The sequence below is a fragment of the Lepidochelys kempii genome, chromosome 5 (assembly GCF_965140265.1).
Source record: "Lepidochelys kempii isolate rLepKem1 chromosome 5, rLepKem1.hap2, whole genome shotgun sequence".
Lineage (NCBI taxonomy): Eukaryota > Metazoa > Chordata > Testudines > Cheloniidae > Lepidochelys > Lepidochelys kempii.
Window position 1 is genome coordinate 62,449,109 of NC_133260.1, and position 14,046 is coordinate 62,463,154.

At 41.4% G+C, this 14,046-nt stretch overlaps 1 protein-coding gene across 9 annotated transcripts in view; it reads left to right on the forward strand.

Moving 5' to 3' along the window:
• CAST (calpastatin) overlaps positions 1-14,046 on the forward strand; it is a 114,093-nt gene that overhangs the window by 67,162 nt on the left and 32,885 nt on the right. For 7 of the 9 annotated variants that reach the window (XM_073344562.1, XM_073344560.1, XM_073344561.1 and 4 more), the window contains 12 exons: positions 832-882; positions 2,185-2,241; positions 2,365-2,481; positions 5,830-5,928; positions 6,034-6,102; positions 7,525-7,623; positions 9,224-9,304; positions 9,398-9,448; positions 10,342-10,437; positions 10,539-10,634; positions 11,357-11,458; positions 12,482-12,565. In XM_073344562.1, the coding sequence (XP_073200663.1) occupies positions 832-882; positions 2,185-2,241; positions 2,365-2,481; positions 5,830-5,928; positions 6,034-6,102; positions 7,525-7,623; positions 9,224-9,304; positions 9,398-9,448; positions 10,342-10,437; positions 10,539-10,634; positions 11,357-11,458; positions 12,482-12,565 (1,002 nt within the window). The remainder of the gene's footprint in view (positions 1-831; positions 883-2,184; positions 2,242-2,364; positions 2,482-5,829; positions 5,929-6,033; positions 6,103-7,524; positions 7,624-9,223; positions 9,305-9,397; positions 9,449-10,341; positions 10,438-10,538; positions 10,635-11,356; positions 11,459-12,481; positions 12,566-14,046) is intronic. The other 2 variants (XM_073344563.1, XM_073344565.1) reach the window with 2 other exon arrangements.

Sequence of the window (14,046 nt, forward strand, 5' to 3'; positions counted from 1 at the left end):
AATTCAGGGTGCGGGCTCCTACCCGGAGGTGCCGCCAGGTGGCTCTGCTCTCTGCCCCGTCAGCAGGTGCTGCCTCTGCAGCTTCCATAGGCTGCAGTTCCTGGCCAATGGGAGATGCAGAGCCGGCACTTGGGGTGGGGCAGCGTGCGGAGTCCCCTGGCTGCCCCTCCACTTAGGAACCAGAACGGGTAATGCCACTGCTTCTGGGAGCCACGGCACGTACGGAGTGGGGCAAGCCACCGACCTCACTCCTCTGCCGAAGCTTGAGGGCCGGATTAAAAGGTCTGAAGGGCCGGATGCAGCCCCCAGGCCGTAATTTGCCCACCCTGACTTAGAAGCTGCTATATTCAGTAACTTTTCTGGAAGTAACCACACTATTTTATTTGTTGTGGTAATTCATAATCTTGTATCTACAAGATATTGATTATACTTTCTGTACTTTGAGTTGAGATGAATCATAGTAATATTATTCTGAATGTGGCTGAAACAACTTTTCAGTTTGGGAAACTGGAATTATTGGTTACCTTTACTCAGTTCTCTTTTTTCATGGCCCAAGTAAAATGAGTACGTAAATGGTGTGTGTGTGTATGTGCGCTGTGTTTTGGCCATGCTCCAGTAACTTATAATGCATGAACAGGGTCCTGTGCGGGACCATATGTTGTAAATTGGAGGATGAGGGCATTATTTATTTATAAACACATATATTTGAGTGTTCATGTGTGTATAAAATATGCCATATGTTTTCAAACATAAGAAGTAATATCATCGTTAAAAAGAACTAAGCTGCTTTTTTGATCTTTTGTTCTGAGTATAATTTCTTATATATTTTAGAGCACACAAACTGCAAAAACAGAACTTGGAAAAGTAGCACAGTCACTAAAGGTAAGCTACTACTTTTATTGAATCGTTGTGCGTTGTTTTTCTTCAGAGAAGTTTGTAATGATAAACTAAATCCTGCCACTACCAGATGCTCCCATCTTCTCATATGGGTGAAAGGAAACAAACCTGCCTGCAGATGAGGTAGGAGCAGGAGCGCCGCCCTGTTAGGAGTTGACATAGCACATTTCTGGGGAGTAGACACTCTGTTGTGCTTCCCCTCTACCAACAGATTTCTAAGCAGAAACCGGCATTCAATCCACCATGCACCTTTTACCCTTTTAAGGCATGTGTGGGCGGGAAAGAACAGAGAAAGCTGACATCTCTGATTCTCAGGGAAGGGCGGTGCTCATAGAACTTGATGGAGAGTCTGCGTTGCTGCATGGCTGCCTCAGAATTCACAAGGATATATTCTAGGCTTCTCCTGTGTACTGCTTTCTCTTCTGTAGAGTTTTCCTAGGGAGAGGAATAGGTGCCCTATCTGCCTAGTAAATATCAGGTTTTTTAAAGTTATTTCTTTTTTCTCTCTCTCTCTCTTCCCCCGCCCCTTCAGTAGGGAGGGGAAGGAACCTGCAAACAAAGCAGAATCATTCCAATATGGTTTTTTGTTTTTGTTTTTTTTGCAAGGACATATGCAAAGTTCCAGCCCGTTTTAATTTTTGCCCAAGATGAAAAGACACATTTACAGGGAAAGATAACCCATACTTATAGGTTCTTCCAAGATCTTTTCTTCAAACTTTGAACAGTGAATGAGTGAAGAAAAATTAATTTCCACAAACCTTGACTATGCTTTTTCTCATATGACACCTGGGCGAGTGTGTACTCGCCAGCTGAGCTAGCTGAATATAAACTGTGCCTTCCCTTGAGATTACTTGAGAGGCTACAGGAAAAACTGTCACTATGAAGTAAACAAACGGGAATGTACAGCTAACAAAAGGGCTATAAATAACTTGAGAGAAGTATTTTTACAACCCTTTGAAAGATCCCTTTGTGTTTAAAGCCTGGCTACAACTACTCCCAGATGTGGCTTTCCCCTTTCTAGTATATTAAGTCCCATACAGATAAGTGTTCACGTGATTGTGCCCTTAGGATGTGTATAATTTGGTTGGAGCAGGAATTGTATCTTCCTTTGTTTGTGCAGCCTGACAAGCAGAAAATAATAATTTCCTGTGTCTCTAAATTGTCTGTCAGAATAGGTGAAAGTTACATGTATGTTAAGTAAATTAGACTAAAAAACTATTGAGTTGAATACTTTTAACAGTTAAATATTTTCTAATATATTCTAATATAACTGTATATTATTGACAGCCAGCTGATTCTCAAACTAAACATCAATCTGAAGAGAAGCAAAAGGAACCTGGTGGGGTGAGTTATTTATATTTTCTTCTGCTTTTGTTTGTTTGTTTGGTTTGTTTGTTTTCTCAAAACAAAAACACAAGAATACTAAAATCTGTCCTATACATTAATAGCATATTTATGGTTGTACAGGCAAAAAGCCCATCCAAATCTTCTGTAGCAAAAAGTTCCAAAAAAGCTAGTCCAGGAAAAGCGGCCACCGGTCAGACTGAAAAATCAACGCAAGTATCTTCAATAGAAGAACCAAAGGTAAAGCGGAAGTGGCGATCCCTTTATTACTTGTTTGTTTGTATTGAGGGAGCACCTACTAGCCCTAGTCATGGACCCCATTGTGCTGCTAGGCATGTGCAAACACTGAACAAAAAGACAGTTCCTATCCCAAAGACAGGCTGTCTTTTTGAAGGTATGTGTGACAGCTTTTTGTGCTGCATTAAACTACAGTCTAAGCTACATTAAGCATGTATAAAATTTTACTGTTTGGCATTTAATGAGGCCTTTGCATTTTGCTTATTTAACTTTAATAATATCTTGAATGTACTGATTCAAAAGTATTGATGAGAATAGTGTGCAAGCATTGTCTACAGAATATACATGACTGAACATCTGATTAGAAACAGCCTCTCTTAATAAGTATTCTGCAATAAGGGTGTTCCGCCAAGCTTCATATCCTCTCTTAAACCATTCTTAGCTTTGTAAGGTTTTGTGGATGTTTTTGAAGGTGAACCATATAAAATCACTGGCAGTTGCAGGTCTGCCTAAGCCAGAAGTACTGCACATTCGAGACTGTTGTCACATTCCCCTGCAAACTCCGCACTGCTCAGGCTCAGGCCCTTCTTTGGGTATGTCTGCACTGCAATGTAAGCTCAGGGTTAGTAGAACTCAAGTTAGCAGACCCTGAGTTTAACCTAGGGCTTGAGCATCTACACTCAGTTGTAACCCAGGTTAGGAATTGTTGAAACCTGGGTCACAAACCCAGTGTCTCCAGTGCATTATGTGGACCCAAGTCCAATCACCCGTGTCTCAGACTTCCTGGCATCCTCCCAAAATGTGACTGCTCTAGCCCTTTGTTCATGGTGCTCTTGTGGGAAAACTTGACTGACCACCAAACTTGACTGTTCAGAGGGCAAGGAAAGTTGCTGTCTGATTGTGGAATACTTTTGGGAGACTCTGAGCACGAGTCCAGTGAGGCTGCATCTGCACTGTAAAGCAATAGGGCTTGAACCCTGGGTCCTGGCTTGACTCAGGCTCTGACCCTCCAGCTCCATGGGATATTGGGATCCTGGGTCTGAACCCTGGGTTTGCACACAAATCATGCTGACAGAAGAGGGATTAGGCTTGAGTCTGAATCTGAACCCTTGGGTTACACTGCAGTGTAAACATACCCTTTGTCAATTTGTTCCTCTCTTTCCTTCCTTAGTAAAACACGTGAGCAGATAGGGGAGCCTAGGGTCAATCAAGGGTGTGTGCCTCGCTCTGTTTAACACATGAGTGCTGCCCTACTTGATGTTTGGCTCCCTTCTCTGCTGAGTGTTTCAGGCAGATTTTTGAGTGCCAACGACTGGCCCAAATGTGGAAGAGGAGTAAGCTGGCAGTATGCAGATGTGCAGCACGCCCTCATAGCCTGCAGGACTCATGGAAGCCTAAGGAGAGGGGAAAGAAGAACAGAAGGGGTAAATTCAGAGGGGTCAAGGGGAAGAAGAGGGTAGAAAGCAAAGTGGGAGAATAAACATTCAGATTACTCTGTCATTGGGTAAATCTCTCTCAGATGTCTGTCTAGGACTTAGGGTATGTCTACACTGCAGTGGGAAGTATAATTGCAGCACCTGCTGGCATACGCATGCTAGCTTTAATGTAGCTCCCATAGCTAAAAATAAGTGTAGAGGCAGTGGCATGGACCCCAGCCTGGGCTGTACAAGCATGTCTGGAACTTGAGGTACGTACTTGTGTTGCTAGTCTGTGCTGATGCATCTACACTGCTATATGGAGTCATGCTAGCTAGATTAAAGCTAGTGTGGGCATTCCTACCTGAGCTGCAGTCACACCTTTGATTGCAGTATAGAGGTATCCTGGGACTTGGTGACTCAGACTAGATAACATGGACTGTGAGGCCAAAATAATTCCCTGTACACCTGAAGCATGAAGACTTCAAAAGATTATAAAACTCTACCCACAATGCACTGAAATAGGTAATTTTACTCTGCTAGTTTATATTTCTTCATATGCAGTGTTCACTACAAGTATAAAACACCAAGATGGGAAGCTGAGTTCTGAATCTCTGAAATTCTCATTTACTGCAGCTTCCTCTGAAAAAAATGCTAATTCACTGAACTGACTTGAGACTCGGTAGATGCCTGAATTCCAATATTAGTAGCCGGTGATGGGGGAAAAAAAGATTGTATTTTACATTATGCAGTCTCAAGTCTATAACATACAATAAAACAGTTTGTATGCAGTGTTGCTGTAGATGTGTTGGTCCCAGGATATTACAGAGAAGGTATCTGAGGTAATATCTTTCATTGGACCAGCTTCTGTTGGTGAGAGAGACAAACTTTTGAGTTTACACAGAGCCTGAAGAAGAGCTCTGTGTAAACTTGAAAGCTTGTCTTTTTCACCAATAGATGTTGGTCCAATAAAAGATATTATCCCAAACAACTTATCTCTCTAATCAAACAGTTTATTATCTAATAAAATATTTGACACTCAGATTAAATTGATTAAACCAAAATTGGTCATGCTATTTTTTTTTAATAAGCAGTAAGTCTGGCAGCTGCTAGTTTGTACAGATTCCATGACTCTCCACAAACACCCCCTGCCCCCGGCCCAGACACATTCTAAAGCTGAAGACACCCTGGGTGTAAAGAAGAGCCTAGTAACTGAGACAAACATGGTATATTCCCCAGCCTTCATTTTTGATTCTTTGGAGGTGGCGAGAGGGAGGAGTTTAGGAACTCTCCCCTCAAAGCCTTCCACTGCCTGGGAGCTACAAGGAGCAGCACAATCTGGCATAGCCCACTCCAGATGCAGATTCATCTCCCTAAAGTAAGACCTGTTGAGAAAGGGAAGCCATGAAGGCGGCATGAGAGGCTAGGAATTTAAGGAGGTAAAACAAAAATACAGGAGGTAAAATAAATTTATAAAATCTCAGATCTCAAAATCTACCACAAATCATGAGAGATTTTTACCCACAATTTTCTAACTCATTCCCCTATAGGTAAAACATGAAAGATGTGGGGCTTTACAATCCAGTAAAATACTTACTAAACTTCAGTACCATTTGCTTTTTAATGAACTTTCTCCTTCTGCACCAGAAATCAGTGTGTCGTTTGTCCTAAAGCTATACTATCTCAGTGTTATCAGAGGAACGAAAGAGAGAATCCCACTAGAACTGCACCTTTCCTTCAGCACAGACTGTTGCTTAGCAGCATTAATAATCTTTTTCTTGTTCTATCCTTGAACTTTGCACAAAAGTTGTATTGACAATTGGAGTAATGTAGGATATATACGAGGATAGAACATTTCCATTATAGTTTGACTGTTTCTCTTTTTAAAATTGTTAACACAAAGTCATATAAGCATACACTCTATTTTTTTCCTTAGCCTAAAACTGAAAATAAATCACTAGCTAGTGGTGCCGCTACGGTTGGTGCAGTCACTGCTGCTGGTTTGGTTGCGACAGCGGATAAGCCAACTGCTGAGGTAGGTAACTACAGTCTAACACAAGTCAGCTGCTATGTATAAACCTACCTCCTTTACACTGGCTTTCAGCACTATTTTCACCTTTTTTTTCTTTTCTTTTTTCAGACTAAAGAAAATAAATCAGTGGCTCCATCTTCAGCTGCTGAGGCTGCACCTACTAAGCCACCTGAAAAAGTAGGTAACAATATACTGACATATAAGCTCTCTTGTATAAAACACAACTTTCCCAATTCTTAATAGCCTTTCCCAAATCTAACATTGCTATCAATAATACTTCAGTATGTTTCATCTTTAGGTAATGTTTTGTAAAGATTTATTTTTAATCAATCATCTGACTACAAAAAATCTTGTTACTGAAACTGAGAGGTAACTGGTAAACAATTATCTTTGAAAATGTTTTTAATGTCTGTTGAACTTGTACTGATTCAAAGCAGGTTTCTAGTTTTGGTTTCCAGGAGTTCTCTGCAAAGGATCTTGTTTCCTTCCCCCTACTCCCTCTCCCCCTAAAAAGTCGCATTTATACACCCTTCCATCAAGGTCCTAAATTGCAATGATCTGCATTGAACCAGAGAGGCTAGATGCCTTCTTCAGGGGGAAAAACAAACCCACACCAAAATTAAGTTCATTCCACGTGTGGTAGCTGCCCTCAGTATTATTTTGTTTATGGGTAGTGCAAGATGGGTCTTTAAGATCATGTTTGCAGCAGCTCTGTTAAATTTCGGGTGTCCGCCATAGATTTACATACTCTCCTTTTTAGCAGAAATAATCAGTCTGTTTATGATTGTGTCTTTTTGACACTCTGTTGCACCATATCAATGTCTTATCTGATCTTTATTTATTTTATAAGATTAAGAGAAAATCAGTAGAATTTCACACCTCGCTCCCCCCCCCCCCCGACACACAGACTTTTAAACCAGTAGAACAAGAAGCTTAGCTAATACTGCATCTATCGGAGAGGGGGCACTTGAAAAGTCTAGAGCGAGTTCAGTTCTGTATTGCATGTTAGCTTTTCCTACTGGGCCAAATCCTGGCCTTGGCTTCCCTGTGGTTTGGAAGCTGGCCAGGCTGCACAGCTCTGCCCCACTGTAGGCCAATCTTAACTGGTCGCTATCCTGGTTAATAACACACAAAAAACTTTCCGTAAAAGCTACTATAATCTAATCACAATGGTGTCACCTTTAATGGTTGATTTAAATAAAGAGGAACTAGATCACCGATTTATTTGATTAAGCAATTGCCTACTGGATTTGACTTTATATAATGGACAGATTTTCTTCTATGATCCCAGGCTCATGTGATGTGAGTACTTCCCTTTGTTGAGAGCTGACTGAAGACAGGGGAGAAGATTCTTGTAAATTTCAGTGAACTCCCTTGTATGCATGTATGGAGCTGACAGGCACAACAGTAAAGTTTTGTATATTCCTGTATTTGCATAATAACCTAAATGTAGACCTTTTTTTGTTAGATTTAAAGAGAGATTCTTTTTGTCTTTTTTTCCTGTTTCTTTGCAGTCTTACATTAATGCTACACATTGTGATACATCTTTACGTGCTGTGCAGTGCATTAACTTATATAACTGTCTGCTTATTTTTCTAGTCTGATGTAGATAAGGCCTTAGATGACCTGATAGATACACTAGGAGGACCTGAAGAACATGTCCTTCCTAGTCCAGTCTACATGGGCCCAGAAATTACGGTATTGAGTTTCTTACATTACTTGTTATCATACAGGCTGAGTAATTATCCCTGTGATCTTATAACATTTGAAATAGATTCACAATTTCTCTGTAAAACATAAGGAATGCCTCCCACATGATACTCATGTTGTTTTTAGCTGTTAAGAAATATTGCAACTATAGATCTACAGTAGAACACAATGGCGAAGTGTCAGCAAACTGGAAAAAAGTTGCTATTTGAATTGGTCACTGTCACAGGGTCTAGGCTGGCACGCCCACTTTTGTGCCTGCACCCTGGGTTTAGGCTGGTATAAGAAAGAGTCCCACCACCTTCTTCAGTGGTTTCACCTTTGTGTCTTGATTTACAGTGTTCTTGTGCAGTCCCAATTCCCCCAACAACAGTCCCACCACAGACCCTTCCCAGGGTCTTCTGGCCCTTGAGGCTCCTTCTAGTAGGTAAGGAGATAGAGAAACAGCCCTCCTGTCTCCTCCCAGGCCGGCCCCCTCACTGAGGTTTTCCCAGGGCTTTTATAGCCCTCCCAGTCTTTAGCCCAGCTGTTCCCACTTGGCCCAGCTTGTTGCTTTGAGCTAGCCCTCATTTGGGCTTACAGTTGGGCTCTCTGCTGCATACCCATGTCTCTCTACCTGGCCTTTTGACCAGAGAGCCCTCTGCAGCCAGCATTTTGGCAGGGCTTTAAAGGGGGTTTTACCCCTGCCCTGTCACAGTCACCAGATATGGGCTTGTCTGACAGATTTACAAAAGAACATGTTTTTATCGAAGTTGCTGACAGGGGAGAGAAAAAAGCTTGGATAGGTGAAGGGAATTCTTTCTACTTACTTTTTTACTTGTCACATAGTGGAGCATTAGGAATCTGAGACAATGATGTTCATTTCTAAATGTGGATGTGGGGAAAGAAGCGAGATGGCAATCCCAGTTGATGGGGAGGATAAGGGAGTTGTTACTAGTAACGGAGAAGTAAGAGAGTGGAGTAGACACTAAATATCTCAAATTCACATTGGTATCTACATTAAAAGATTGAGATTGGCCATTTATTGTACTTGATTCTCCCCTCTCTCTTTTCTCAGAAGCATCATTAGTGAGTATGTCACAGGGTGGCTGGCCCCTTGAAGAGGGAGCAGGGCCACTATACCTGTGACTGGTCAGGTGACCTCAGTGAGATTTAAAAGAGGTACCTGGGCAAGGGGGAGACACTTGATGAGTCATAGCCAGAAAGCTCTAAGAAGCAGGAGCAGCAAGCCATCCCGCAAGGAGTGGAGGAAGTGGGAACCTACTGGGGAAAAAGCTCTGGGTGATGTGGTGCTTAGCGACCAGAGCATAGAAGATTCCTGAAGGAAGGACAAAGAGGCAAAGGGGACTGTGCACTGGGAGTTGAAGCCTGGGGTGGACTGAGGAACTGGTTTTGTTAATTTTGTCTGTTTTGGAAGAATAAAACTGCCTGAAAAGAGACTCTGGGTGTGGCAGTGGGTTCTTTGTGAGTTAGGAAGAAGGCCAGTTTATTAGAGGGTAGAATGTCATTTTATATAGTTATATTTGTAAATTAGTAACTTGGTTTCAACAAACATTAATACAACAATATTAATTTGTTGGTTTTGTTGTAGGATTCATGTTCTTCTGCATATATTGAAGAACTGGGTAAACGGGAGGGTGCTATACCTCCAGGGTACAGAAAATTATTGGAGGTAAGTAAAGTGAGCAAAACAAGACGTGCAATAGAGTTCTGCTTGTATAGTGGGATTATCGTCCATTCACCACAGAAATAACTCTTCTTTCAGGGTAAAGGAGATGACCAAGCTGTTCCCCCAGAAAAAAAAGAACCACCTCAGGTAAAGTTAGATTTACATCTCAAAAGGTAAAAATAAGTCCTCATCAGGTTCTTGGGAAAGTTCTAATTAACTTCTTGCGACATTAGAAAATGCCAAATTCTAGGAGGTGCTGACCACATGCAGTTCCCGTTGAAGTCAGTGGGAAGCCTCTGGAGTTTTAGCACAGAATTTGTAACTAACATAGACGGTCTTGGAAAACTGAAAGAAATTGAAACAACTAAACCAAATACTTCTGAGAAATTGAACCTGATAATGTTAGACTAGCTATTGACAGTTATGGATGCAGGAATCTTTGAGTACTTTGTGTGACAAAGAATGCTTAAATCTGTGTGCTTAGCAAGGTCATAAAAACAGCCATACTGGCGCAGACCATCTAGCCCAGTATCCTGTCTTTCGACAGTGGCCAATGCCAGGTGGTTCAGAAGCAGTGAACAGAACAAGTAATCAGCAAGTGATCCATCCCCTGTTGCCCATTCCCAGCTTCTGGAAAACAGAGGGTAGGGACACCATCCCACCGAAGAGCCATTTATGGACCTATCCCCCATTAATTTATCTAGTTCTTTTTAAAACCCTGTTATAGTCTTGGCCTTCACAAAATCTGCTGGCAAAGAGTTCCACAGATTGACTGTCATTCCTTTAGACTAGAGTTTGATTTCACTATACGTTTACAACTAAAAGAAAACAAAAGGCTGCATTTTGATGTAAAGTGTATGAAGAAGTATAGGGGTGTTTCTTTCTGTGACTGCTCTGAGACAAAAGTATAATAATGACCACTTAAATACAAATTGCTACTTCAGCAAGCACACAGCACACATGAATTATAAACTAGGTTTTGACAGCCATTGACCTTTGAATGTTAACCATAACCTATTATGTATGCAATTTCTGTTTAGAAACCAATGACGGATGATGATATTGCAGATGCTTTGTCATCTGATTTTACCTGCAGTACTTCTGCTCCTGGAGAGGAGAAGACAATTTTTAAAGAGGTATTAATTTTGCCAACTGAGGATTTTTTAACTTTACTTTTTTTACACTTTTTGCAAATTTTGCCGATAACCAAATATTTCATTTTCTCGTTACATAACAGAAGCCAACAGAGGAAGGAGAAATTGTACAAGCACAATCAACAAGTTCAGTCAGGAGTTCAGCTCCTCCTAAGGAGAAGAAACCAAAACTGGAAGAGGTATACATATTTCCTTTTTTGACTAATTTAACTATAATGATACATCTGCATTTAACATACTTTATGCCAAAATGTGGGCCTGATCCTGCAAGACATTGAACATCCTTGGTTTCAGTTGAAATTCTGTTGAACATATTAAGTACAACAGGAATTGCAGGTGCTGAGAGCCTCTCAGGAGGTGTTCTCTGCATGTTACGGGATTGGGCCTGCGTGGGTCAAATAATTCTGTTTTGGAGTCATCTGCAGGGCTCCCATAGGCCCGAAAAATGTAGTATGAGAGCTGGTTACAAAAATGAGCTTGGTATTTTTAGTTGTGTGGGATGCTTTTAATATCAGGATAATTTCATTTCCTTGTACTCGTAAAACTGACCTTTCCTTCCCATATCTGGAAAGATAACATGTAATGTTTGGCTTCAGCTAAGACCATGCAGTGAAGTAGTCACTGTCTGTAGTGATGGGGTCTCTGTGTTCCTCTCTTTGAGGAAGTTTTTAGTTGATTAAAAGCTGCTGGTGTGATCAGAGTTTGCCATCTGCTGCCCTCTTGTGTTAAGGAAATGTGAAGCAGAACAGAAATTAAAAATACCGTTTTCTCTCTTTTTGAGCACAGACACACAAACACATTGCTTCGCTCCATACAGAGTGTAGAGGAAGACACATGTAAGGTAAACTCATGCCTTTTTATGAATAATCACAATATGATTTGCACATTTTCTTAAACCCAGACAGCAATGAGTGATGATGCACTAGATGCCCTTGCTGATACTCTTGGTGTACCAGAACCTGAACCCAAAGAAGACCTTGGTTCCATTGTAGAAGTCTCAGAGGTATAATTAAATGTGTATTGTATCGGCTCCCAAAACTCCATTTTTTTAGGTGTTGTACAAATGCATAAGAGGTGAACAATCCATACCCCAGAGAACTTACTTAAGTGACAAAAAACAGACAAAGGGAGTAGAAATGGGATACAGCCTACCAGAAAAGGGGACAGAGTAATGACTGGTGTGCTTCTTGTTGGTTACACTCTCTGTTTTTCCCTTTAACTCTAGTTGTTGGGTTTGGGGTGGGATGGGGGAATTACGATTAATAGCATTTTCTTTTGTAAATGGTTCTTGTCTGCCTTTTTTAATGTTGTTTTTGAATTTAGCCTGAATCTCTTCAATGTCTCTCTCCCTTTTTTTTTTTTTAACTTTAGTGCTCATTTGGTATTTAATCCTTGCATGTTTTGAGTTCTATCTTTACATCTAACACCACTCGCCTTATTAGCATTACATTATTTTATCCCTTATCCACATTAAGTAATCGCACAAAGGGGAGTGACAGGATGGCAATGGAAAATTAGTTGCTGTTGAAGGGGCCTGGAGTGCTGGTCCTAGTTCTGAAGGACTCTGGAGGCATTAAGAGGTGCAGTGCTGGGACTCCATGTCCCCAGGTGGTTGCCCAGTGGAGAAGGGATACAATCCTACTCACCCTTTATCTCTTTCTGCTACTGATGTGGCCAGGGTGGTGGAGGCTGCCAGGAGAATTGGGATCTTTGTATTGCGCCCCCTGAAGGCCTGTCGAGGCAGTGGCCAGTGAAGTTTATGTCTCTGCTCTGTGTCTTTGGGTTGTGTTTGAAGAGTAACACATCACGGCCATGTTCTACACTAGTGTTAATTTCAAAACAGTGGTTTTTTTTAACCTAAATTTGGCATGAATAGACCATAGAGGCCCTCAAAGCATAGAATGGCTTAATCTGATTTTAGTGCCTTTAGAAAATTTAGATTGGAATGATCCTCTTTAGTGAAGAGGGACTGTTGGTGGTTTTCCCTGGAATTTCTGTTAATCTATATTTGTCTCCTTTTTTTCAGGAAAAAGCTAAAGAGAAAAAAATAAACAAAGCTGGTGAACATGATGATACAATCCCTCCAGAATACAGATTGAAACCAGCAATGGTAATTTTTCATCTCTACTTTCCTCATATAAATTATAGGTGTCTGACTAGCTCTGTGGTTGTGTCATAGGCAGGCAGTGAAGCTGGGGAAAGTAAAAAGTGGTGGAACTCTATTAATGACAAACTATGAATGCACCCTGCCTGGGTGGCTCCTGTATCCCCCCATCCCTTTTCCCTTCCCTGAGGGTTCACTTAGAACTCTCCGCTGTCCCTCAGCGTAATGTGGTTGATGTTGAGGAAAGGAACATATAGACTTGCAAACAATTGGCATTTATTTGGAATAGTTTCTCATGGAAAGTGCCAGAAGCACCATTTTATAACTGGACGTGTCACTTATATCTATAAATAAATAAATATGTCTGTAGGGTTCATTCGTGTAGTATGAAGTCCTTTCAAACACAGTAGAGAAGTATTATCCGTATTTTACCGATGGGCACACACAGAGAAGGAGACTTGTTCAAAATGATCAATACTGATGCAGTTAACAATGTAGACATTTCAGCTGTCTTCATTAGGTTTCAGTAGTGGCACATCCCATTTTGAATGGGGCAGTTTTTACCTCTGAGACTTTGAGTGTGTCTGATTGCAGACCTGTGAAGCTGACCTAAATAAGTTGACATTCAGAAGATTTTCTTCAGAACCATAAAGACTACAAAGTTAGGGCCTATTTTACTACTGAGTTATCTCCTGTTTTAAAATGAGTTAATCCAACATAAAACTGGAGTAATGCAGTGGTGACTGGCCTCAGTGCTCGATTCTCAGTAGTGCTCTGGCTCCTTTGTGCCACTCAGGTATTGCAGCAGTATCTGACCAGCTGAGAATTCTCCTGATATGGGGGTTCTCTCAGATGATCCGGAGCCAGTGTACACGGGTTCCTATGTCACCCCTTCCCTGGCCTAGGTATCTGTGTTTGAAGGCGGAGTAATATCTAAGTGGTGTGGCCAAAATGAGATGTGTTCCTACTTTCCCCACTTGGCATACAGTTACTTGAAGGCCATTGCCAGCTGTTTGTAGGTTAGAGCAAACCTAACCAAACGTGGCCAGCCCTGAGACTCAGGAAGCCATAACAGGCTCCCAGATGGTCTCCTTTCTGCTGCACTGAGTGAAAAGTTGGTGCAGCAGAGAATCTGGGACTAAATGTTTTCTGTAAATGAAACTTAAATGCTGTAGTAGGAACGGCCTGCCAGAGTAGTATTGAAATATATTGTGGCTCACTTTGTGCCTAGTCACAGTTTCTGTGGCCTCCCTCTGTTGGCAGGCCCCATGGAAGGGGTTGAGGAGACCCGCTGCTCCTACCCTGTACCATGAAGATAAAATGCTGTGTCCGTGGAATTCTGTATTGTTAGTGCATTTCATCAAATGTGATATGGCAAAGATTTTGCTGAATGGGTATTTTCATTTGTTTTCTTTAATTCCTGGGTGTATACATGTTTAGATACCTTTCCCATTGCAAATAACCTAACCTTGCAATTGTTTGCTAGC